We start from the raw sequence: 23,823 nt of genomic DNA, 5'->3' as shown, positions 1-23,823 counted from the left end.
GCGATAACAGCGTTTACAGCGCGGTTTTGAATTTAAATTTTTTGTTTTCAAATTCGTTGTGATTTTTGCGGTTACCTTACGGGATCCGCAGAAGCGCGGTACCGATTTTCGCAGGAAAAACGGTTTCGGTAACCCTGAGCAATTTTTGCGGTTACCTTACGGGATCCGCAGAAACGCGGTACCGATTTTTGCAGGAAAAACAGTTTCGGTAACCCTGAGCAAGATAGGTTGTTTTAGGATACGAGACAACCAAGAGATGTTACATTTGCAAATATGTTGGCTAAAACAAGAGATGTTATAACCATTCTCGGTTCTCTCTTTCTTTGCTTATACGTCAGCAAAATGTAAGTTTTAAACTTTCGAACATTTGATTTTTTTTTATGTTCGGGCAGTGCACAGAAGACTAGAGAGGATACACATATAGGCTTTTTGACTTACGTGTACATGCCTTGACATTATCATCTAAAGACAATGACTGAATTTAATTGATGAAATTAAAAATTTTAAACATTTGATCGGAACACAAGTTTTAATCAAGCTATTCGCAAGGCAGGAAACTCGCCAGCCGCTGCCATACTACAAGCACATGGCAGGATTCCTAAAACATATCACTGAAACCAGAAACTTTTCAATGGTGTTCTCAACGGACAGTCGGGCACCATGTCATCGATAGCATCATGGAATCTTTCCGGGTCGTTGCAACTGAGGTTTTGTTCTGACCGGACGACGGCAGAAACTGTAACAAAATGGTAACAGCAGCCCATCCAAAAATGACTACCACCTAATATTACGCTTTGTTGTGACAAAAATATGGCCGGACCGGACCATGTTGAGAAGGGGTACGACCGTTCACCAGCATAGCAGATGAGAAATTGGCTGCAGCCATCGTACTGGCGTCAACCCCTTCTTTGGTAACCGTTTCCCTTCGACCGAGTAGCATAATCCCCATCATACCGCCCACCTGATTGACCCCTGGAGAAATCAGCAGCTCTTCCTCTCCCCCGTCCTGCAGAACAAGAAAGAAAACTATTAAGTATTAAAACAGACAAACATGACTTGCTAAACATTTCAGTTACTGGGCATTTATACATCACAGATTATTTGTCTTGTTTGTTTGGAAGTAAAATATTTCATACTAATGACAATGTCTTGAGGGTGATGTTCTATAAGGCATTACACAGTAGAAAAATAATGTGCATCAGAGAATGTGAAGTCCATATATCCCAAGAAAAATGAGATTTCAGGAACCAAATCAGAGAATGTGCCATTACTAGTCTACTACCATAACCCTGCTTTCTTACTGCCCCTGACTCAAAATATTAATACGGAAAAGTGACAGACCCCTTGATGAATGAAAGAAAGGGTTTATGAGCCAAATGGTTGTCTAGATTACTGGCACAAAATAGTCTAAAACGAAGCAATGAAGATTGTTTTACTACATCGACGAGGAGATCCACAATGATACTCACTTGCTCCACCTCCACGATAGATTCCACTGTTAGGCCTCCTCTCCTCAACATGTACTAGGCGACCATTCAGTTCTATTGGAGATGCCTGATAAACAAAAGATTCATCAAAACAAGATATCATTCAGAAATATTATGACATCTTACATATTAGCATTACACCCCACTAACATTCATCAATCAATCAACACTAAACCACATGCATAAACAAAACTGAAAAATGAAGACATCTGTTTTAACAATGCATCTACTATATGCTTGACCATAGGCTTTAGAATATATGCAGAGCAAGCATTGTTGGTTCACTCCATAGTTCTCAGCCATTAGCATATTACTCATTTGTTATAGGGTTCTCTTTAGGCAAGTACTGTAGCATGTTCCGCACTTTGTTCACAATAATATGCCTTTTATCCTTTTTTTATTTTGTATCCAGGCTTATCTTCATATGTCATGATATAATGCAGAAGCCAACTGTACTAAGAGAAACTCACACTCAAAGCATTCTGGATACCAGACATGTCTTCATACTCAACAAAACCAAAGAAAACTCCAGCCTCCTACATATCAATACCTGAAATTAGTAAGCTAGTAACAAAGAACAAAAGGAAAGAAAAAGGACACAGAAGGCAAGAGAACCTTGCGGCTTCGAATGGCAACTCCATCAGGTCTAATTTTTCCAAAAGCCTGGAATACCTTCTCAAGATCAAAGACTGACGTAGATGGAGAAAGGTTCCCAACATAAACTGACAAAAACTCTTCTAAGAGAAGAAAAATATCAGCAGTCAGGTCCACAGAATAAAATCATGAATGATATTTCTAACAGAAATATTTGGACAAACAGTAATGCATGCAAAATGCAAACAAGAAATAGACAACCACGTAAGTATATTGTGAAATTAAGCGTGCATCATGCCTCTGCTACACAAGTTGAAACAATCAGTCAAGTCTACAGGAAAAGAGACAAAAAGTAGTGTGCCCACAAAAGCAGTACATAGCAATTGCATATAAAAGTTCAATAACAATACCAAGCCCAATGACTATGGACAAGACACTACAAAATTAAGGGTGTATTGTTATGATTAAGCAGTAATTTGTTTAGTATGTGCAGGTAAGAGCCCTTTTTTGCGAGGACATGTAAGAACTCTTGAAATAAGCAAAAAGCAAGAATTAGCATTCATGACAACACATCATCTCTGAAAAACATTCCAAAGAAAATAGCAATGATAAACCACCAATAGGCGTACATGTGATAAAAATTACTACTGGCATATGAATTTACCTATAAGCGGGCCACTAAAACAGGCATTAATAAAATATTTCGAGTCCAAACTATCCAAAAAAGAATTTGATTTTGCCTCCAGAACAGGAAGTGTGATGTTACACCAATAAACAAGTCAAAATACACTTCAAATGCTAAAGAAAAGGGTTGTTTAAATATTGAAATAGGGAATGAATGCCTAGATTAATTGTTAATTAAAGAAATTGAGTTCAAGTTCCAACAATCAAAATAAGAATTGAGATTAGAAAAGTGTTAATAACTACCAGTGACTAAATTAAAATCCTATTTTGTGCGCTAAAGGGTATTGGTGGTTGTTGAAATAGGGAAGCACTAGGTGAATTTTGTACAAAATTGGTTCCTGTACCTAGCCGGTTAGTAGTAATAACAAAACATTTCCAAAAAAATATCACAGTAAAATTACCAGAAACATTAGCAATGTATATAACAAAAAGACAAACCGTCATCCTCAGGGACACTAGCATCATGATGGGTGTCCAAGTTAGATTTTTCATGCACAGGCTGAACCTGCTTAGTCATCTGTCCATTCTGTTGTGACTCCACAGTCCTCATCATGGCCTGATGGCTAGGGTGTCCCTTTGTTCGCAGCTGAATAAATTCCGTTCAGTCCAAAGAGTTTAACATCAACCAAAGGAGATTACGAATCCAAATTGACTAAAATACAACATATGCTTGCTTACCACTGAAGCATATGTTTGTTTGGCTGGTTCTCCCATAGGCTCTTCCTCAGGGGTAAGCGTGGAAGGATGGACTATATGGTCAAGAGGTGCATCCTGTTTACAGTCAGTTGAACTGAGAAGCAAGGGAGTAGGCTCTTCGGAAGGTGAATTATCATCAATCACAGCCCCATAATCCAAAGTATCTTGCTGCTGAACTTCCTGATAATCAGGCATAGAAGCAGGGTCCCTTTCCTCAAAATCAACAGAAGCAAAAGCCTCCTTTGCCTCGAAATCTTCAAGCATACAATCAGAAGCTAATGAATCAACCAACAGTCAAAAACTTATCATTATAATCATGGTTACCATTGGAGAAATTTTCTACCAATATCAATGCAAAAAAACACAACAGATATATCTGGTGAAGTGATGATGAGGTTTCTATTACTTGGAATCTGGAGAAGATATGAAATAAGTCATTCATGGCATGCATATTTATTTCACAGAATATCAGAGAACTCATTTTTACAAAAGAAAACAAGACTGATATAAGCTTAGTTTATTAACAAACATTATCATGTAATAAAAAAAGTGGCAAAAAAATCATGATAACCTTATGTAACAACGAGTGTAGGCTACTAAGATCTAAATTCACTCCAACACTGTTAGAAAACGCTACCTGTTTCAGTCATGGTATTATGAGCATCAATCTGGGTAATGTTGTCAGTACGATTGTAATCAGCAACTTCATAGTAATCATACTCATCACAGATGAGCTTAAAGATGTCACTGAATACAAAATATCCATTATCCTGAGGAGCAAGAAGCATAGTCTGAGCAAATCTCTTGCGAATGGGGTAGTCCTTTAATTGCACTAGGCCAGTAACCAACATCTGGATAGCCCCACCCCATGACTCCACGAAATTAGCTGTTTTGACCTCAACCTTGCGTATATTCATTGATATGATCATGTCATTGATTTCCTGCCGAAAAGTTCAACCAGAATGAAAAGGCAAGTTAATTTATACCACATTAAAAATTTTCAAATTGAAATAACGCAAGCAAAACAACCTAGACATGGTGGATTTCACAATTTAAACCCTACTTTTCAAAAAAGTGAAGGAAATAAAACACAAAAGGGCAGTGTGAAGTTGAGCACAAAACAAGTAGAATTGTCAGGCAAGGACCCTGCATAAACATAACCAATAAACACACAGATTATATAAAGAAACTAACACACCCCCAGTCTCAGAAGAAAAGCACAAAATGAGAAAAAACAACCATCAGCAATAGAATAAACGACAATACAAAATGCTCTGCTCTACACTATCACCTGAACACCGTATTTTTCCCAGCTACTGAACTAAATAGAATAAACAGCCAGCTGATGCCTGAGCTAAATAAACAGCGACAAAAGCAACTCTGTCCCGCAAGATGTATAGAGAGATATTCAGATACACCAAAACAAAAACTGAAGCTGGTAACTTCTCTTCATACTAATTCTACTGGATACAGCAGCCACTGCTCTCCTGCTTGTTTGCTTTTAAAACTCCATTTATTCCACAACCCCACAAAATGATTAAAGGATTTGTCCAAAAACTAAAAACAGAGCGCATATTAGGTCCAACGAGCAATCACTATATTTGCCTTGAATGTCTCGCAAAACAAGAAAGCATCGGAAAGGGACTTTTTTTAATACCTGAACAGTCCCCGCGATCGAGGATTTCATCGTCTGGCAGTCCAGCCTCACCGCAGTGCTGCCACCCTTGTAGAATTCGAACGCCCGCTCCGGGCAGTTGGCCAGCACGTTGTAGTAGCCCTGCAGGAAGTAGGAGCCCACCTGCGACCAACCACGGTCAAAACAGCCTCCGACGAATCAGACCCAAAACCCCACGAAACTCTCCCCCCCCCCCCCCCCCCCCCCCCGAACCTAGAAAGGAGGCGCGCGCGCGCTCACCTCGAAGGCGTGGGTGTGGCTGGCGACTCGCTGCAGCACCCGGTGCAGCCCCTTCACCCCGAAGGGCGTCTCCATGTTGTACCGCTCCCCCATGCCGGCGCGCCCCCAAAAACCCTAGCGACAACCCCACCTCGGGTCAGCCCACCACGGCGCCCCCACACGAACAACCGCCGCGCAACGGCTAGAGAGGGACGGAAACGGTGCGGGCGGGTTTCGCCGCCGCTTGCGCCGTCAGCCGGAGGCGAATGCGAGGCTGGGATTCGTGGGGCGGGGCGAGGAGAGGGATCGGAGAGGGAGGGGGAAGGTTTTAAAATGGCGGCCCTCCTCCTCGGCTCGTCTCTCCCGCTGGTTGCCTCGCTGGTCACTGCGACAGTGCAGCTGGTCGCGGCCGCTGCCTCCCCTGCCCTTCCCTGGCCAGCTTTTGCTGCCTTCCCTTTTCTTTCCCCTCCTTTTGCTCTCTTTCTACTCCCACCTCTCTAGTCAATGACCTGCGGGGCCCACCACGGTGGCTCGCCTGTGGGGCCGTATCGTCAGTGGGATGGTGGCAGTCGACTGCCTGCCACCTGACCCCGAACCCGACCTCGCGGTTGGTTGCTCCCTCTGCTTCCGTACGTGCGGGCCGGGCCGGGCCGGGCAACTTTCTCGATGGATCGCCGTGTGGGCCTCTACGTGGGCTGGGGATTCCATTCGGCCCAGTAAAGAGCTATTCTGGGTTGGGCTTACGAGTTGTCACAAGCCCACGATGAAGTGGGGGCTCGTAGTGAAGTCCAAAACCAAAACCCTCGCCTGCTCTTCCCCGCCTTCTGCCGCCACCGCCGCCACCTCCCTCCCTTCCGCCGGTTCCATCTCCGATGGCCGCTCCGCCGCCGGCGCCGCAGTCGCCGGGCCCCTCCGCTCCGCCTCAGGAGTCCAGCAAGTCACGCAAGGGAAAGAAGAGCCGTGGCGCGAGGAAGCTTAAGAGAGCCGCCGCCGCCGCCGCCTCGACCTCCTCGGCGGGGGGAACGATGGTCGACGACCCCTTCCTCGTACTCGCCGGCGGCAAGGAAGGCGGTGAGGGGTTGAATGTGTCGTATACTGGGGTTCAGTTGATATGTGTGGTCTCTGACGAGGAGGTTTGGCTGATTGGGCGTAGGCTTCCTGGAGCTGGAGGAGATCGACGAGGCAGACTTCGGGATCTTTGGAGGTGCCGTGGAGGAGGTAGGAGAAGGTGACAGGAAGGCAGGTAAGGATCAGAAGAAAAAGAAGAAGCGGAAGAAGAGGAAGAGAGGAGATGATGACAATGCTTTACCTGGTGATGATGGTGATTTGGTTGTTGAGTGTGAGGAAGGAGAGAAGGGCGAGAAGAGGATGAAGAGGAAGAAGAGGAATAGCAAGAAGAAGTTGAATGAAATGGAGGAGAATTTGGAGAGCAAGGAAGATGTCTCGGATGACAATGTGGAAGGTGGTAATTTATTTTATTTGGTATCTCGTGTTCACTGTTTCTTCTGTTTGGGTTTGTAGTAGTCATTGTTACTAAATTTGTCAGATGAGCAATACGGGTTTACTTAGTACTGTTCTGTGCTCACAGATTTGCAAGATGCCAGTGACGCTATGGAACAAGATAACAATGATGAGCTGATTTTGGGTGAGGATGAAGTTTATGCATGGCGAGAGCTTAGACTGCATCCTCTTCTTATTACAGCAATGCGCAGGCTTGGATTCAAAGAACCAACACCAATACAAAAGGCTTGCTTTCCTGCCGCGGCTCATCAAGGCAAGGTTTGTCAACTGCTAACTCGTAAACCATTGCCCAGTAGCTTTTCCATTGGAAAATTTTGAACTTCTATCACCTGCTTATGCACTGTTTGTTGCTTAACTTGATGGCCTACTTTATTTAGAAAACTTTAGACATTTATTCTTATGATTTCCACTTTTTAAGAGTTGTCTAACATCTAGCTGGATAATGTGACGTAAACTAATCATGCCAGTTTGCACCCTCTCAGTTCAGTGATCATAAGAGAATATATATTGAAATAATTACTAACCTTTTAGTGTTTTTCCATGCCTTTGGTCTTCTAACTGTGCTAATGTTTATGCTGCAACAGGATGTTATTGGTGCAGCGGAGACAGGTTCTGGTAAAACACTTGCTTTCGGACTCCCTATCTTGCAACGCCTTCTTGAAGAACAAGAAAAGGCGACAAGATTGTCTTGGGGAGATGAGAGTACACAAGACAGAAATTCTAGAGAAAGTCCACTTCGTGCTCTTATTTTGACACCTACCAGGGAGCTCGCGAAACAGGTAAAAGGATGACATTAACACTGGAATTTGCATTGATGCCCCTAGAATATTTTGTGCAAGGTGCCACCTAATGTTTCTTATTTATGTACAGGGTAGTGTCTCATTTCTTATGTCACTATTCTTATTTACAGGTCTGCGATCATCTACAAGAAGCTGCCAAATTCTTAGGAATCCAAGTTATTCCCATTGTTGGTGGTCTATCCATGGAAAAGCAAGAACGGCTTCTGAAAAGGAAACCTGAGATTGTTGTTGGAACCCCAGGAAGATTGTGGGAGCTTATGTCGACAGGCAACCAACACCTACTTAAGGTTAGTATGAATGATTGAAAGTGCAAATGTTAAAGTTATGGGTAAGAAACTGTGAATGCTGACAATTTAATGTATCATAAGCACATAATATATATACCTGTAAAAATGTCGCATCCAAAATATTAAATGGAATGAAATCATGTAGGGTAAGGTCATCTGAACTTGATTTTTCTGCGAGAGTGATTGTACTGTGTTAAATTCTTAACTTCCTTCATTACTTGTCATTATTTTCTTGGATGAGGGGTGCCACCATTGACCACAAAGATTCCTGTCCATGCTCACCATTTCTAGTGCATTTGTCTGCCTCGTTAGTTCAGCTTATAGCAATGCCCCACTTCTGTAAGAATGGAGGAAGTAGAACAGACACTTGCATATAAAATTTATTATAACCTTCTTCTCAATGTAGTTTTGTAACATTGCTTATTTATGTACTCAGTTACATTCATTATCATTCTTCGTGTTGGATGAAGCTGATAGAATGATAGAGCGAGGCCATTTCCATGAGCTGCAATCTATCATTGAGATGTTGCCAGTAACTAATGGTTCTGATGAACAAGCTGTGGGGACCATGCCAAGTTGTGAAACTGTGCCAATATTGCAAATAAAGAAGAGACAAACATTTGTATTCTCAGCAACACTTGCTCTCTCAGCTAATTTTCGGAAAAAGTTGAAGCGAGGACTAGCAACTTCAAAGGCATCTGTGCCTACTGATTTGAGTTCTATTGAAGCACTTTCGAAGCAGGCTGGTATGAAACCTAATGCAGAAATAGTTGATCTGACGAAGGCTTCTATCTTACCTGAGAAACTCGAAGAGTCTTTTATTGAGTATGCCTTTTCTGCTTATAGATTTTTTCTAGTTTTTACTTTTCCATGTCAAAATAGATTTGTCACATTGTTCATTTGTTTGTTTGATTTTCAGGTGTAGTGATGATGATAAGGATGCCTACCTGTATTATATATTGAGTGTCCATGGACAAGGCCGCACGATAATATTTTGTACATCAATTGCTGCATTACGCCACCTTTCATCTATATTACGTGTTCTTGGAATTAATGTGCTGACAAATCATGCTCAAATGCAACAAAGGGCTCGCATGAAGGTAATTCGTTCATAAGGTTTATCTTCGAGTGCACGCAAATGGAATTTCCATTCAGTTTGCTTAGCATCTTAATGGTTCTCTTTTTTTTTCCATTTTGCGCTCTACTTAGGGTCCTTTGTGGATATTCTTAGCCATCTGTCTTTTCTCAATCCCTCTATCAAACCACAATGAGGAGAACCCTATATCATTATTCCTATCCTACACCCTTATTCCTATGTCCAAACACTGCCATATGGTTAGTAGGGTAGAATTCAGCCTTTTTCTTTGTTCTTCCGGAACCTAAATTTGACACTATAAATGGATTCTTGCATATTTTCAATCTCCTTTTCTTGTACTTGTGGTATTGGAAACATAGTTAACTACTTTTCATGCTATTGTTATTTAGCTTTTCCTTTTTTTATGTGGAAAATTTGGGTTGTTTTTGTTTCTCTAGGCTGTGGATCGATTTCGCGAAAGTGAAAATTCAATTCTGGTTGCAACTGATGGCTTTGCAAGGGGCATGGATTTTGATGATGTCCGAACTGTTATTCATTATCAATTGCCACACTCAACTGATGTAGGTATTTTTGTTTATTTCTAGAGCCTAGACTATCTCTATACTGCAAGCTCACCAACTTGAGTTTTTTCATATTGTGGTGCTTCTTAGGTTTACATCCACAGAAGTGGAAGGACAGCTCGGAAATCAATGGCAGGGTGCAGCATCGCACTAATCTCTCCTGGGGACAAGGCCAAGTTTTACACTCTTTGCAAGTCACTGTCAAAGGTAATTTTCTTACATAGAATGCAGTATTAAAGTTAGTCTGCTTTGCAGTCATGTGCAGACCCCAAGGCCCTGCGACCCTGAGCAGACACCTGGCTTGTCGGTGGGCCACAATATTGTATTTGGCCTGCATTACTAGTGTCCGATGATGCCTATGATCATACGCTCATATGTTCACCCAAGGCTCTAAAAATGCTGCTTGCATTCATTGTCTGCATGCATCATGCACTGATGTATGGAATGATCTCATGGTTGAACCTAATTGATGATTGTGGTCACCATTTTCATTTTGTTTCACACCATTGTTCCTTTTTTTTCTTTCCTCCTAATTGGCTCTAGTGCATTTTTAACCTTCTATCACTGGTCTTTTGGTCCTTTCTTGGATTATGTCAATGTATGTTACACTTTTTTAACTTCTAATAGACTTTGTAACCCTTGATTGAAATTTACAGGAGAACCTCCAGCAGTTTCCTGTTGACCATGCTTACATGCCTGCAGTAATGAATAGGCTCACCCTTGCCCGGCAGATTGACAAGATTACACGTAAAAATTCACAGGCATGGCCTCCGGTTTGCTATATTTGACGACTCATTTAAAAATCATTCTGATATGGATTCATTAATCATTGATACCCTGTTAATGTAGGCTATAACTTACATCTGCATGCATTTTCAGGATAATGCAAACAAATCGTGGCTTCAGAGGAATGCTGAATCCATGGGATTAGTATTGGAGACAAGTGACAGTGAGGAGGAACGTGTACAGGGACACAAGCAAAGGAAAGCAACTTCTGCACACCTCCAGAAGCTTCAACAGGTTTAAATGATTTACAATATTACAGTAGGGTTATATGGCTAATGTAGCTTTTGGGAAACCAAATTATTATGAGGTGTTCATAATTTTCCGATGTTCTTCTATGTCCTGTATTTCAGAATTTGAGTGAGCTCTTGCAACGTCCCTTGCAACCAAAGACTTTCTCACGGCGCTATTTAGCTGGGGTTAGTTTTCTGGCAGCATATGTTTGTGGAACTGCTATAGTACGTTACACTGCCTACATAACATTCTTCGAGATATCTGACTTCAATCACCAAAACAATTATTCAGGCTGGTGTTTCGCCGTTACTTCAAAAGCAACTAGAGGAGTTGTCCAAAAGGAATATTAAGGGCAGTGCTGGTGTAAATGCAAATAAAGGATCCCGATTTGTTGTTATTGGTCAGGATCAAATAGAACCCTTGCAAGCTCTTCAGAATTCTGGGCAACAGGTTTGTGCAAATGAGATTCTGTACAGATTATTTGTTTCTAGTGATCTGGTCAGGGCAAGAACCATTTTGGGGGATTTATGGGTGTAATACTATGGCACATCTTGTTGCACCTTATGTGAATACTGTTTATATATATATTTCCAGGTCTGTGTGAACATTGACAAGCAAAGAGAAAAGCGAAGGCTTGCTGAAAACTGGAGGCGGAAGAAGCAAAAAGAGAAGAAAAGTAACCCTCTATCCTCTTGATTCTATTGCACAATAACCTTTTGCTAATTGCCGTTCCTTTTGACATTCCACTTGCCGATTTGCAATATTTGTAAAGAAAATGAAAGTACAACAAATTCAGCACTCAATCATAATCATAATAGCATGCAAACTACCTAAGCTTACTCTGGATAGAGATCGTGCTTGCATCTGCGGATTGCAACACCTTTGTACAAATGGTAGATGAACAATGAATGTTTCCTGTCTGTTGGTATGCCTTTAAATTTCCCACTCTCTCTTCTATAGGTACACGAGAGCAAAAGAGAAAGGAGAAGAGGAAAGCTAAAGAAAGGGAGTAAATAACATCGTAAACAGGAGACGACCGAGGGGTTAAAGGCAACAAGAACTTGCGAACGTTCTCCAATATTCGCATAGAACTCCGAATCACTGAAGCTACTACATTGTTACCGTCAGGGACAAGTTTTGGTCTTTTGGGTGTTGTATATCATCTTTTGCGACTGAAGATAGGAGTATGTTAGAGTGAACTGTACCAGCATCATCTCCGAGTTTCTTTACGAGGATCAACAAGACTTCTGTGGCATGTACACTCTAAACCCCTCGTATATTATTGATCTGCTGGCTGGATGAAATTTTTACTTCAACCACATAAACGTGAATATATGAATGATGGAGATGACTTCGTTTGTGATCATCGGTCAACATTTCAAAAGGCCCAATCTTTTGCTTCTACTTATGTTTATAAATCAAAATTTAAAATTTTCAACCTTAATTTTATATTTACAGTAGATTTTGATGTTTTTTAATTATAGTTTATTTTTCTATCTGGCCTTTTAATCATAATTTTTTCCCCCTAAATAAGCCGCACCCCCCCCCCCCCCCCCCAAACTGTCCACGAGGGCATAAAACGTCAGGCTCACGTGCTGTCAATCGCATCCTTTTACATTTGAGATAGCATAAATAAGTAAATAAAAAGAAACAGCGCCTTCTTAGGCTTTCGATCCTTTTTCCTCTTTGATCATTTTGAATTGCACCAACATCTATCAAGGTAAATAAACAAACAATAAATACAACTCCCGGAATCTCGCTGCAATGAGCACTGAACAGTTCAAATGCGACACCTTTCCTTATTTGCTTCCTGTTCTGACCCATTCTATGCCTAGGCTGAAGAAACATAGTCTAATAACTAGAATAATCTAGTTTACCAAGGTGTAGCAACTATTATTTCCACAACTTGACGGAGTTATCGTGGCTCGCGGAAGCCACCATCCCTGTGACCGGTGATTGCGCCAACGCCGCGATTAGACCTTCATGAGCCTGCACTGTCATGCTCTGATTCTTTGCCATGTTCCATAGCTCCAGAGACTGCATCGTTGCAATTTTCATCAGAAATGAACAAGCCTCAAAGATCAAAGTCATCGGATTTGCGATGCTCGAATTCAAATGTAAAGATCAGAGTACAAGCTGTGATCTGTTTTGGAAACTTTTCTAGGTCTTTCATTGTGGCTGAGAAAACAACGTGATACATAAGTATGGCAATGCATGGCAAGCTGTTCCTACAGCAGTAGCTTCCCAATAACAAAAGTATGCTATGTTTTGCCAATAAATGATTAAGATCCATGTTGGACAATAATTACCTGGTAGCCTCCAACAACAAGGAGGTCGCTATAGCTCGGGTGGAACACACAAGAATGAAACTTGTTTCCATTAGACCTGACCTCGTGAGTACACTCCCCTGATGAGATTGACCAAACCTTGACTAGGTCCTGACTGACAGAAGCAAGGTATTGCCCACTGCTGTCCCAGCACACTGATTGCACCTCTGAGTTATGGCCCTGATATTACAAGCCAAACGCCTCAGATTCATAATTAAATGGCACAACAAGATCAACAGATTTCCACCCCATATAAAAAATAATAATTACTTGAAAACTGAGGGATCAGAACTGTGCATGGATCATAATGTGTTATTGAATAAGAACATGACCTGTAGGGTGTATTTTTTGCCATATGTTTCAACATCAAATATGGAAACCACATTCTCAGCAGCAGCTGCGAGAAACTGTCCACTGTTAGGTTGAAATCGAACTTGGGCAGTACCTCCCTGTCCAACAAAAACCACATAGATGAATGTCGGCCTACCAATTCTTTTTTTTAGAAGAACTGAAAAAGGCAGAAGGCATCAAATAAATTTTAAGGAAAAAAGGCCACAAACCTTCATGACACGCATACAGCTGAGCTGGCACACATTCCAGTACCGGATTTCACCATTGCTATCGCAGGAGCACAAAATATCTGTTTTCTTTGGATGAAAATCTAATGATGTGATCCCAGAGCAATGACCAGCAAAGGTATGCATAGAGAAGCCAGGCTGCAAAACAAAAAATATTTTATAATCAACGCAGTACCAAATTCAAGTACACATAAAACTAACTTTGAACTCATACAGATTACCATAATCTCGACATGCTGACTCTGATGTATCGAATAACTTACCAATAAGCTATAGAACAAAACCACGATCACACATATACATACTATGGTTTATATACCAGTTCAATTGCAAATTTGTCCATATACTATGGTTTATATACTAGTTCAATTGCAAATTGGTGTGCCTTTATATTGTCGATTGTGAGGTAACAGAGACATGGTATAGTTGTAATGATATCTATTGCAACGGATCAGTACTCTAAAAGAAAGTGTGTGCCAGTCAGTAGTAAGCCGCAGAAAGCATTAATGTTATAGACAACATAGCTCCAGGTGTGGTGAAATAATCTCCTATGCCACTTTCACGCACAGGAAAAAACATAACTTACATCTGCAGCATTCCACAGTTTAATAGTTCTATCGAAAGATGATGTTGCCAGCTGAGTAGAATTAGGCCTGAAGCGGACATCGGTAATAATGACAGCATGCTCTTCTGCCGTATACTGTGTCTGAAAAGTTTCCATGTTCCAAAGTACACCCTAAAACACAGTAAAAACTAAGTCACAATATTCAGAAAAGTCAGATGGAGAAAAGAAGCGCATTTGCTGATACCTTCTTTTCATGTCCAGCACTAGCCAGTATTTTGCCATCTGACGAAAAATGGCAGCAAACTACTTTGCTGTTGTTTGTTCGCCAACAATTGACCTCATTGAAAGTAAAACCTAAAAAACAGCATGGAGTGTTTGTTATTTCACATTTACAGGACATACAGAACATCAAAAGGATCACCTTTTGAAGCCACTGGATTAGGCTCTGCAGGACTTTTTTCAGGTGCAGCAAAAATATCCCTTGCATCTGCATCGCCATTGGCTAAGAATGATTCTACATGATCTTCCAAAGAGCCCATGTCACCAAATTGTTCAAGATCATCCTGTAAGTACAACCGCAACCTTATATATCTGACATAAAAGAATAATTAAATTGACACAGAAGTACATTTTAAATGGAAAAGAGAAGGTGCAAAACCAGGTTTGAAGAGGATGGCAGTCCTGTTCCTTCCACACCATACATCATTAAGTTTTTCGGGACATGGCGCATATTGCCAGTCAGTCCAAGCCCATCTCCAGGCGTATGTGTAGATGGAGTTGATGGTGGTGAGTTGGTCGAAGGGCCAACTGTATTTCCTGTTCCGGTGCTATTTGCTGCTCCTGAAGATGTAGGTTGCTTTCTTTTTCTATTGCCCTGGAGGCAACAGATAATTATAGAATGAGAAAGCAGGAATTGCATAGCAGAAGAAGCAAATTAGAAGCTAATCATTTAAAAAGGAGAATTACTTTCGCCAGGAACAACATCATATGTGTGTGAGACAGAGAAAGAGAGTGAGTGAGTGAATGAGATATTAGAGCATGCAAGATTATGCGTCACGCCGCCAAATTAGTCTCAAATATATGCAACAGAAAAAACGGAAGGAAAATCTGACCACATAATCAATACGCTAACAAAAGACATAATCCTTAAGAAATATGCCACTAAAACTGTAATGCCATAGAGTTGGATTTAGTGCTCTCACTTATACTGTATTCACCACAACAGTCTATAACTCTCCGTACTTCACCTTTATGTGATCTTTCTCCCTGCAATCATTTCAAGAAAACTATTCCCAAACAAATCTAGAGAAAAGAATAGCAAGGATGCCTCACACCACCAACATAAAATACAGTATTCACTTAGCCTTCTTAGACCAGCATTTTAATTCCATTGTATACAATATATCAATAATTCACAGTGCACATTTGTTTACAGCAGTGCAGCGGTAGAGGTAAAAGGAACAGTTTTGAATGCCACATTTATAGTTTCAACTTTACAGAGCTAAAAGCTGACGTCAATTAAATTTCTACAACAGGAGATAAATTCAGATGTTGGGCTTGGGTATACTATCAGTACTTTGTACCTGTTGTGTTTGCTGTTGCTGGTTTTGCTGCTGCAGTTGTTCCTGTGGTTGCTGAGAAGATGTCTGCTGCATGTGGGCAACTTTTAAGTATAGCTAAACTTAAAGGAAACGAAGAAAGAAAAACACTTCCAGAAGAAACCAACCTTCACGAGATATTCTTGGTCTGGTTTGACTTTTGGTGAACTGGATTGCATTTGAGAACTAATGCACCCATCAGTTCCAGCAGATTGTCCGTCTTTACCATTCAACACACTCCTGGTTAGCGCTGTCAATCTTCGGGGATCCATATCCCCGAAATTGGTTGAGTTGCCAAGATTCCCCTGTGCTTGGGCCTGTGCTAAGAATTGCTGCTGCTGCTGTGGTGACATAAGCTGAAACTGTGACTGAGTTGAAAGAAATGGCTTCTGCATTTGGCCACCTAAATTTGGCCGCAGTTGGTCAATTCCCTGTAAGACGTTAGCACCAATATTAATAAAAAATGAAAGCATGTACAGATGAGGCAATTAATATTCATGAAGCTTACAGTTAATGGCCAGCCCTTCAATGGTAGACCACTTACTCCTTGGTTCAAAACTGCTAAAAGAAAAATGCATCTCAAAGATTTTAAAGCATTCAGATTTCTCAACAAAATCAAAATGGATAAAGTGAGAACAGGATTTGGGGTTGGATTAGAGGAATGGGCTAACCTCCACCACCCAGTCCAGGTTTTGGTTGGATTATTCCCTGGCCATATAAGGATGATGGGTCCATGGGCAAAGATCTTTGTGCTACACTCATGTTACCTTCACTTTTTATATCCTGTTAGACAGGATATTTAGGTCAACGATGTACACATTTAATGGATTAATGGACAAATAAGTGAGTTAAAATTGCACAGGACAATTAAAGAATAAACCCACAATATTTTGCTGATTCCGAGCTTGGATTTGTTGCAGCGTTGTAGACACACTTGAAGGAGTCCCAGGAACTGCTTGCCTATTGACATAAATTATGTGATTAGTGAAACCACCAGTAACACATCAAAATTCAATTTCTTCAGTTTTCTGTTTACATATCAGGAAACAAAAGGATGCGTGGGATTACCCTGAGTGATTTGTTGATGCCGACTTGAGAAGAGCCATCCTACTAGCATCAAGAAGCTGTGACCCCTCAGAGTCCATGGAATGAGAGTGCTTCAGGCGTTCTTCATACATCTTGGCAGCTAAAACACTAGCTGTAGATGGCCCAAGAATGCCATCAGAGTTTATGGCACTTATTGGACCGTTAAGTGAAGGGTGACTGGCATTAGTTCGCTGCAGTTGAGCATGTCTTTGTTGTATTAGCTGCAACTGTTGCATTTGCATCTGCTGTTGATGTTCTCTTGCTTTTGTTTGCTGTGCCTACATTTCCAAAAGGAAATTTACATTGGAAGAGCTAAAAAAGGCTACTGGAGCATCATGCATGGCGATTAAAAATTTATAATTCCTTAGGTACCTCTAGATATGCCGCTGCGATCTCAGAATGCTTCTCGTTTGTTCTTGCAATAAATATATCCCAAAAAACAGACCACCACTCAAATAGAAACCCTCCAGGAGCATCAATTGCTGCAATACGAGAATTTACAATTGGATGATGCTTGAATGAGTTTCGCAATGAATTGAAACTAATGTAGTGAATGGATGATAAATAAACCATGCACATAAGTTCTTGGAATTACAAATCTATATTGAATTATTACTTCTAGGTGTTTCGCACTATATATATACACGCGCGCGCGCACACACATAAAATACATCGCCTAGGGTGTTTGGAATCTTTGAAAATTCCATGAGCTAGAGTTGAATTGGAAGGTTCAGATGTGGTCATTGCCACTTGTGAACAACCTAGAAAAATAAACACACTACCTAACCCTTTTCTCGCATGCAAATTTTAGTGAGAAGTTTATTTGGAATTAAAGGTGATGGTATGTTTAGTGAGGATTTAAAGACTTTTGCAAATCACATGTATTTTTTATGTGAGAACTGAATCATTAAAGTTGGGGGAAAGCAACTAGAGTCAAAAATCATGGAAGGTTCGGAGGTGACAAATTATCATTTGAGTAATGCATGAAAGATTAAGCTAGCCATTTTCTAACATGTCTGTTTTTAGCAAGATGTTTATTTGGCACTAAGTAGGAGAGGAAATACAAAAGAGCAGTTCAAAAGGACTACTCAAAAGAGAGGAGAAAAAAAAACACAAGGCATTGCCGAAGCAATGCGCAACCTGCGGGAGCTAAGCTCCAAAGGGGAGCGACTGGGCTAAGAGTTTGAGAAGAGCTCTTGCCCCAGCAGTGCACCACAAAACACTCTCTTTTGCCACAGCATCTAGTACGGAGACAGTATTAGGTGTGGCATTGTTGAAGATGCAGTCACTCCGGTGTTACCAAATTTCCCAAGCCACCAAGATGATTAGAGAGCTTATCCCTTTCTTACCTTCCTTATTGACACCTCTGACCACTTGAAACCACCAGCTGGAGAAATGCCTTGATGAAGGTTTATTTGGCACTAAAAAGGGCAAAAGCACTGCCTCGCTCTTCATTTCCTAAGATTGGTTCAGCTCTTATGTTTGGCGTTGTTTTCTGTGCAGTTGTTGATAGTATAGTACTAGTAGTCTAGTACTACCTAGTACCCACTACACGTGTTAGAAATATGTAAATTGTTTTAGTATTGCTTTGTTCTCTGGTCGCCACTATGCTCATGTGCTCCTATCCATGTTAGGACTCCTTAGGGCATCAAAATATTGTATCAATTATTATTTCTCATGTCCAGAACAGAACCGTGCATAGTTTTTAGAAAATTAAATGCACCTTGTTCTGCTATACAGCTGCAGTTTTACTATCAACTAATTCATTTTGGCAACTAACATACATATTTGACTTCCATTGACATCAAAACTCAAAGCCCTTTATAAGTTTTCTACATGCATGTATTCTCATTTTAACAATAGCCTGACGTTAACAAAAACATAACAAAGTTCACAATTTGACGTAATTCAGTTCACCAAGAGATGAAACAAATGGCTGCATAGTAATAGGAAAAAATTAGATAAATAGCCATTAATAAATCATTTGTTTTTGTTGCTATATTTCAAGTACATTATGAGAGATATATGAATAGAATCACAACAAAAGAAATATATGCGGTTTTGGCTTTGAATACATCCATGCTCCATCAAACCTGATGTGTCTGCAAGCATGCATGAATGTGCAAAGCAAGCCGCCCAATCCTTTCATCCACTCAATAAGGATAACGGTTGGAACTACTATTTTCATAACTACCTCAATGGAAAAAAAACAAGAAAGCTAGGCAGCCAAGTGATCTGAAAACCAAGCATTTCCACTCAAGTTGCTTTTCCCGAAATATTGAAATCCAACCCTGCAAAAGCCAATAGCTCAAAGCTCTCCAACCTGAGCACCTCTCTGCTTAAATTTTGTCTACTGAATTCGTCCAGGTTTCGATTTTTCCTTTTGCATGAATTAAGATTTCAAATTCCCTGGCTTATTTTAGCACAACACCCCCCGTTCCAGTTTGTAACACAAATTTTCGTTCCTACTTATGCTCCAAACTTGCCATCTCAAATAAAAGTTCGAAACCTGCCAAATCTACTTAAAATGCGGCAATTTCCTGTAGCCACAAACTCCCTTTGTAATCAAAAGCAAAGCAGGCAAACACCAAAAGGAGGCAGCTACAGAAGCAGCGGAGATGATTACCGACTGGATCAGTAGAGACCTTTCCCTCCGCCATGAACGCCTTGGCCGTCGCCTGCAAATTCCGCTTCAGCAAGTAATCATAGATATACACATCAAGCCTGCACCACAAGCATCGGAAATAAATCCTAACACAACCAGAAAGGAATCACATAAACCAGGCAGGATTAAAAGAAAAAAGGCACAGAAATAGCCTACATCTTATCCGCCTCCCAATTGCTCTGCGCCATTCTCCTGCAACCAGAGCAAACCGACCAAACACGGCAGAAATTAGCACCATGGCAAGCACAGCCACTCCTAATTCCGCATGAAACGCACGGATCAGATCCCACATTACCTACTGGGCGCAACCCCGCCACTCGACGGCTCACAAAATTCCGCGGCGAGAGCGCGAGGAGCCCCCCGCAATGCCCGACAAATGGTGAAGGGGGAGACGTCGTCCGCCGCGGCCTCGGACGGGGAGGGGCAGGGAGCCGCCGGCCAGCGCGTGCGCCTGCTCACCCGAAGCTCGCCGCTTCGGGAGAGCGCGGCGAGAGCCGAGACGAGAGGGAGGAGAGGAGACGAGACGAGAGGAGTTCGGGAAAGAGAGTGGAGAGGGGAGAGAGGGAGGAGGGGGGGAAGGAAGAGGCGGTGGGCCCGTTTCGGCGAAAGTATCCTCGTCTTCCGTGCGATGCTAGCTGCTTCCTTTTTTTTAATGCCGTTGTGAGCCGTTGGATCTAAAATTCACGGCTTCTATTGAGGCGGGTTGGGGTCGGGTACTCGAGTAGGTGGGCCTTTTTGCCGGGAACCCCCTTGATATCCATCTCCTTCGACTTCGCGGTCCCTAACTGCTGCTCTCTACGTATGAGCTGTGACGCGTTGATTAATTGCTGTCGAATATTAGCGCAGGCACAATGCAACCTCCTCGTCGGAGTGTTCTTGAGAGAAAAAGAAGTGTCACGTAGGATGACGCCATGGACAGGATATTTCTGTTAGAGCAGGTAAAATAGTAGGCTATAAGCCAGCTATAAGTATATTTTAAAGAGATAATAGGGGAGAGAAAAAAGATGTGGACTACTAATTTATAGCCAGCTGTACACGGGCTCCAAGACAAAATGTGTATATGACATGTAGGGCCATGTATTAATGTTTTGTAGATAATTATTATATAAATTAGCTATTAGATTAACTATAAATGAATTGGAGCTAGTAGTTGGTTATACTATTGAACTTGCTCTTACAGTATAAGATGCTTTACGTGGGTCCTAAAAACGTTTCTTCTTTCTTTATCCCATCCGTTGTCCCCCTCTCTCCAATACCTCTTCATGTCTCAGTTCGGTGACAGCGCGTCCCGGCGAAGGAGCTCAGCGGCGGCCGCATCCCCGCGTAGGATCTAGGGGGTGGCGCGTCCCTACAACGAATCTCTAGGGGTGGTGCGTCCCTATGGTGGAGCTCGAAGACGATGGAGCTCGGCGGAACTCGTGTTCCTAGCAACGGAGCTCGGCGGCGCGTCTCGACAGCAGTCGCTTCTCACTCCATCGGAGTATCTCTCCTCTGTGTGTGGCTCTAGACAGACTTCTCGCTCCATCGACACCTCTCTCCTCCACGTGTGGATCTAGATAGGGCTATCGCCCCTCTACAAGATCCATGTGCCCTTACGAGGGCACAGTTCATGTCAACCCGGCGAGTAAGTGTTGACGTGGTGGGCTTGAGCTACTTACCACATTGGAGCACTGGGTAATAGGTATGCCCTACGGGAAAACTGGTTTCTAGGCATATAAAGTTTACGTTTTTTTGGTTATATACCATCAAAACATACTAGTGTGTATTTACGCTTTTTACGTGGAAGCAACTCCCTCTGCCCTCCATTTCTTTTATTTCACGTAGCTTACGGGGTTGTTTAGATGGGGCTAAACTTTTTAGCCCCATGTCACATCGGATGTTTAGACACTAATTTAAAGTATTAAACATAGATTAATAAAAAACTAACTTTATAAATGAATAGTAATCCGCGAGACGAATTTTTTAAGCCTAATTAATCTATAATTAGAGCATGTTTACGGTAGCATCACATAGGTTAATTATGGATTAATTAGGCTCAATATATTCATCTCGTAAATTAGTTCAACATTATGGATGAGTTTTATTAATAGTCTAAGTTTACTATTTATTTATAATAAACGTTCAAATATTACGGGAAGTTTAGCCCTCGTCCCCCCTAACTCACTCCCCCTCGAGCGCCGCCACCGTGCCGTGCGCCGCCGCTTCCGCGCCGCGCGGCCCGCGCGCCGCCACCCCGCGCACCGTCAGCTATCACCATCCTCGCCGGACTCTTCTACTGGGTCGCCCAGCTGCTCGGCGCCTCCGCCCCCTGCCTTCTCCTCGAGTTTGCCACCCACGGCAAGGTCGGCACACCCATCGCCGATTAGAGAAGCTCCACGGCAAGGTCGGCACACCCACGGCAAGGTCGGCACATCTCCCTACAAAAAGGAGTGCGGTTAGCGAAGGATCAGAAAGGAGGTCAAGCAACTGCTAAAAAGAGTGAGGTTAGTGAAGCAACTGCTGTTAGCTCACCTTGTTGCGATCCCTTTTCCCGCAGCTTAGAAACCGTCTTCTCTGATTTCTCGCTCGGTGTGCGAAGTCTGGACAACGGCATTTGTTCCATCACATGCACACTTGAGGTAGGGGGTCGGGGGGCGAATGGAATGAATGCACGACAGAACGTGCATCGAGCTTGAGCTCCTCCCAGGCGATTGATTTGCAGCCATGGTGGGGAGGGGGAAAGAGGGGAACCGAACGGTGGAGAGTTGGAGAGGGGACTTCACATTTGGCAGAGGTAGGGAGCTGTGTGCGCAAAGGATCCGATGGGTGAGGACTAGCCAAATCCCGCGTGTCCGAGCTAGAGAAGCTATGACAAGATATAACGTCCTCCATACAACGAGTAGAAAACACAAGGAATGAACAAATATGCTTTTCCGTTTCAAAATAAATTAATCTTTTACTTTTTATCTATATCTTTAACTCTTCGTCTTATTTAATTTTTTTTACGATTGATATTTTTGTTTTTATTAGATGATAAATCATAAATAGTATTTTACGTGTGACTAATTTTTTTTCTAATTTCCTATTTTTTAAATAAGACGAATGTTAAAACGCGGGACAGAATTGATTTTTTTACCGAAGGAGTAGGAAATACGCAGGGAGGGAGGATACCGCACGAATCTCAAGAAGTGTTGGACGGTGATGGGTATGGGTGCACCTGCACCTATGTGCTTAAAAGTGTTTCGCCTCCATGGTGCTCGCTCTCTGCTGCTAGTAGCAACTGACCCCAAAAACGCATGCATGCACGCAGGCCATCGATCCCGACGCACGGCGTCGCCGGCATCAGCGAGCTGGAGGGCGTCGTGATGGAGGTCAATCGTCATCACGTTCGCGATGGTGTACGCCACGGGCGGCGGACCCCAAGAAGGGGCTCGCTCGGCAACATCGCACCCATCGCCATCGGTTTCATCGTCGGCCGGTGGTCGGCGCCAACATCCTCGCCGCCGGCCCCTTCAGCGGCGACTCCATGAACCCATCACGCTCCCTCGGCCCGGCCGTCGCCGGCCGCCTGCAACTTCGCGCGCGGGCATCTGGGTCTACTGGGTCGGCCCACTGATCGGCGGCGGCCTCGCCGTGCTCGTGTACGGCGACGTGTTCATTGGCCCCTACCAGCCGGTCGCCGACCAGGACTACGCTTAAAGTGGATGGATCGAAGTTTACGTGTCAGTTTGCATGCATATTTTTTGCTTTGATATTGGTCGTGTGCGAAAATTCACGAGCTCTGTATATTCCCGTTTACCTTCTCTTAATTAAACACGGTACGTGTCAAAGCCTGAAAGGTGTCTTTCTGCGATTTTGTTGTCGAGAACGAAAACAAATCAAAGTTGTAAAAATTCTATTGATTACGATTGATGTCCTGCCTCCTACTCGGACTCGGTCTCTGTCTCTCGGGCTATATAGGCCACGCTGCACGGGCCACGGTCCCCTGCTTGTTGTCCCGTCAAATTAAGAGTGTCCACATTTCCTCTTTTTTTTTTAAGAAGAAAAAAAGGCAACATGTCATCAAAGCAAGAGCAAAACGACAAGGGTGAAACCTTGCACGTCAACATGTCGTCCAAGCAAGAATTCTCACCTCGTCGACTTCTCCGTGACCGCACACGCCCTGACACCCCAGCACACAACCCGAGCAAATTTGAGCAAGCCGCCGAAACTGAGATGGCAACGACGCCGATGGAACATGGCCAGCCGTTCTCCACTGTGTGGACGCCGTTGTACCCAGGATTCCTGTACGACCCGGCCAGGTTCCGCTCCATGACGCTGGAGGGGTTTGTGTATGACCCCGTACTCCCCTTGGTAGATACAGAGGAGGATGTCACTGACGACATTGCC

The 23,823-nt window shown here is 42.7% G+C and overlaps 3 protein-coding genes and 1 pseudogene across 6 annotated transcripts; 2 read left to right on the top strand and 2 right to left on the bottom strand.

Moving 5' to 3' along the window:
* Positions 1 to 423: 423 nt before the first annotated feature.
* Positions 424 to 5,784, bottom strand: LOC102702554 (nuclear transport factor 2-like). Of its 2 annotated transcripts, none has more exons than XM_040523521.1 (9): positions 5,377 to 5,784; positions 5,119 to 5,259; positions 4,099 to 4,402; positions 3,444 to 3,736; positions 3,204 to 3,351; positions 2,103 to 2,224; positions 1,958 to 2,023; positions 1,470 to 1,554; positions 424 to 1,006 (listed from the first exon to the last, which is right to left on the bottom strand). In XM_040523521.1, exons 1-9 carry the CDS (start codon positions 5,467 to 5,469, stop codon positions 897 to 899), a joined length of 1,362 nt encoding a protein of 453 aa, XP_040379455.1. In that variant the 5' UTR covers positions 5,470 to 5,784; the 3' UTR covers positions 424 to 896. The 2 variants fall into 2 exon arrangements, with proteins under 2 accessions (XP_040379455.1, XP_040379456.1); XM_040523522.1 differs by having other exon boundaries at positions 2,103 to 2,221.
* A 392-nt stretch (positions 5,785 to 6,176) lies between these two features.
* On the top strand, positions 6,177 to 12,021 carry LOC102706562 (DEAD-box ATP-dependent RNA helicase 13). The gene is made up of 15 exons (XM_040523655.1): positions 6,177 to 6,426; positions 6,509 to 6,817; positions 6,944 to 7,134; positions 7,461 to 7,655; positions 7,787 to 7,963; positions 8,400 to 8,788; positions 8,883 to 9,063; positions 9,497 to 9,619; positions 9,710 to 9,826; positions 10,276 to 10,380; positions 10,499 to 10,639; positions 10,756 to 10,821; positions 10,928 to 11,086; positions 11,231 to 11,312; positions 11,597 to 12,021. Exons 1-15 carry the CDS (start codon positions 6,228 to 6,230, stop codon positions 11,647 to 11,649), a joined length of 2,487 nt encoding a protein of 828 aa, XP_040379589.1. The 5' UTR covers positions 6,177 to 6,227; the 3' UTR covers positions 11,650 to 12,021.
* Positions 12,022 to 12,216: 195 nt separating this feature from the next.
* Positions 12,217 to 19,983, bottom strand: LOC102702276 (transcriptional corepressor LEUNIG_HOMOLOG). 3 transcript variants are annotated; one of them, XM_006652438.3, is made up of 18 exons: positions 19,751 to 19,983; positions 19,612 to 19,647; positions 19,417 to 19,514; positions 17,163 to 17,272; positions 16,773 to 17,068; positions 16,589 to 16,664; positions 16,376 to 16,487; positions 16,213 to 16,265; positions 15,833 to 16,135; positions 15,690 to 15,755; positions 14,765 to 14,980; positions 14,528 to 14,669; positions 14,351 to 14,460; positions 14,128 to 14,277; positions 13,524 to 13,679; positions 13,296 to 13,412; positions 12,946 to 13,143; positions 12,217 to 12,673 (listed from the first exon to the last, which is right to left on the bottom strand). In XM_006652438.3, the coding sequence occupies exons 2-18, from the start codon at positions 19,641 to 19,643 to the stop codon at positions 12,530 to 12,532; spliced, it is 2,379 nt and encodes a 792-aa protein (XP_006652501.1). In that variant the 5' UTR covers positions 19,644 to 19,647; positions 19,751 to 19,983; the 3' UTR covers positions 12,217 to 12,529. The 3 variants fall into 3 exon arrangements, with proteins under 3 accessions (XP_006652501.1, XP_015692315.1, XP_015692314.1); XM_015836829.2 differs by having other exon boundaries at positions 15,690 to 15,752; XM_015836828.2 differs by having other exon boundaries at positions 16,213 to 16,262.
* A 2,731-nt stretch (positions 19,984 to 22,714) lies between these two features.
* On the top strand, positions 22,715 to 23,445 carry LOC121054261 (annotated as a pseudogene).
* Positions 23,446 to 23,823: the final 378 nt, after the last annotated feature.

This window comes from Oryza brachyantha, chromosome 4 (genome assembly GCF_000231095.2).
Source record: "Oryza brachyantha chromosome 4, ObraRS2, whole genome shotgun sequence".
In the NCBI taxonomy this organism is placed as follows: Eukaryota; Viridiplantae; Streptophyta; class Magnoliopsida; order Poales; family Poaceae; genus Oryza; species Oryza brachyantha.
Note: the sequence above shows the minus strand (reverse complement) of the source record. Positions and strands in the feature narration are given on the sequence as shown.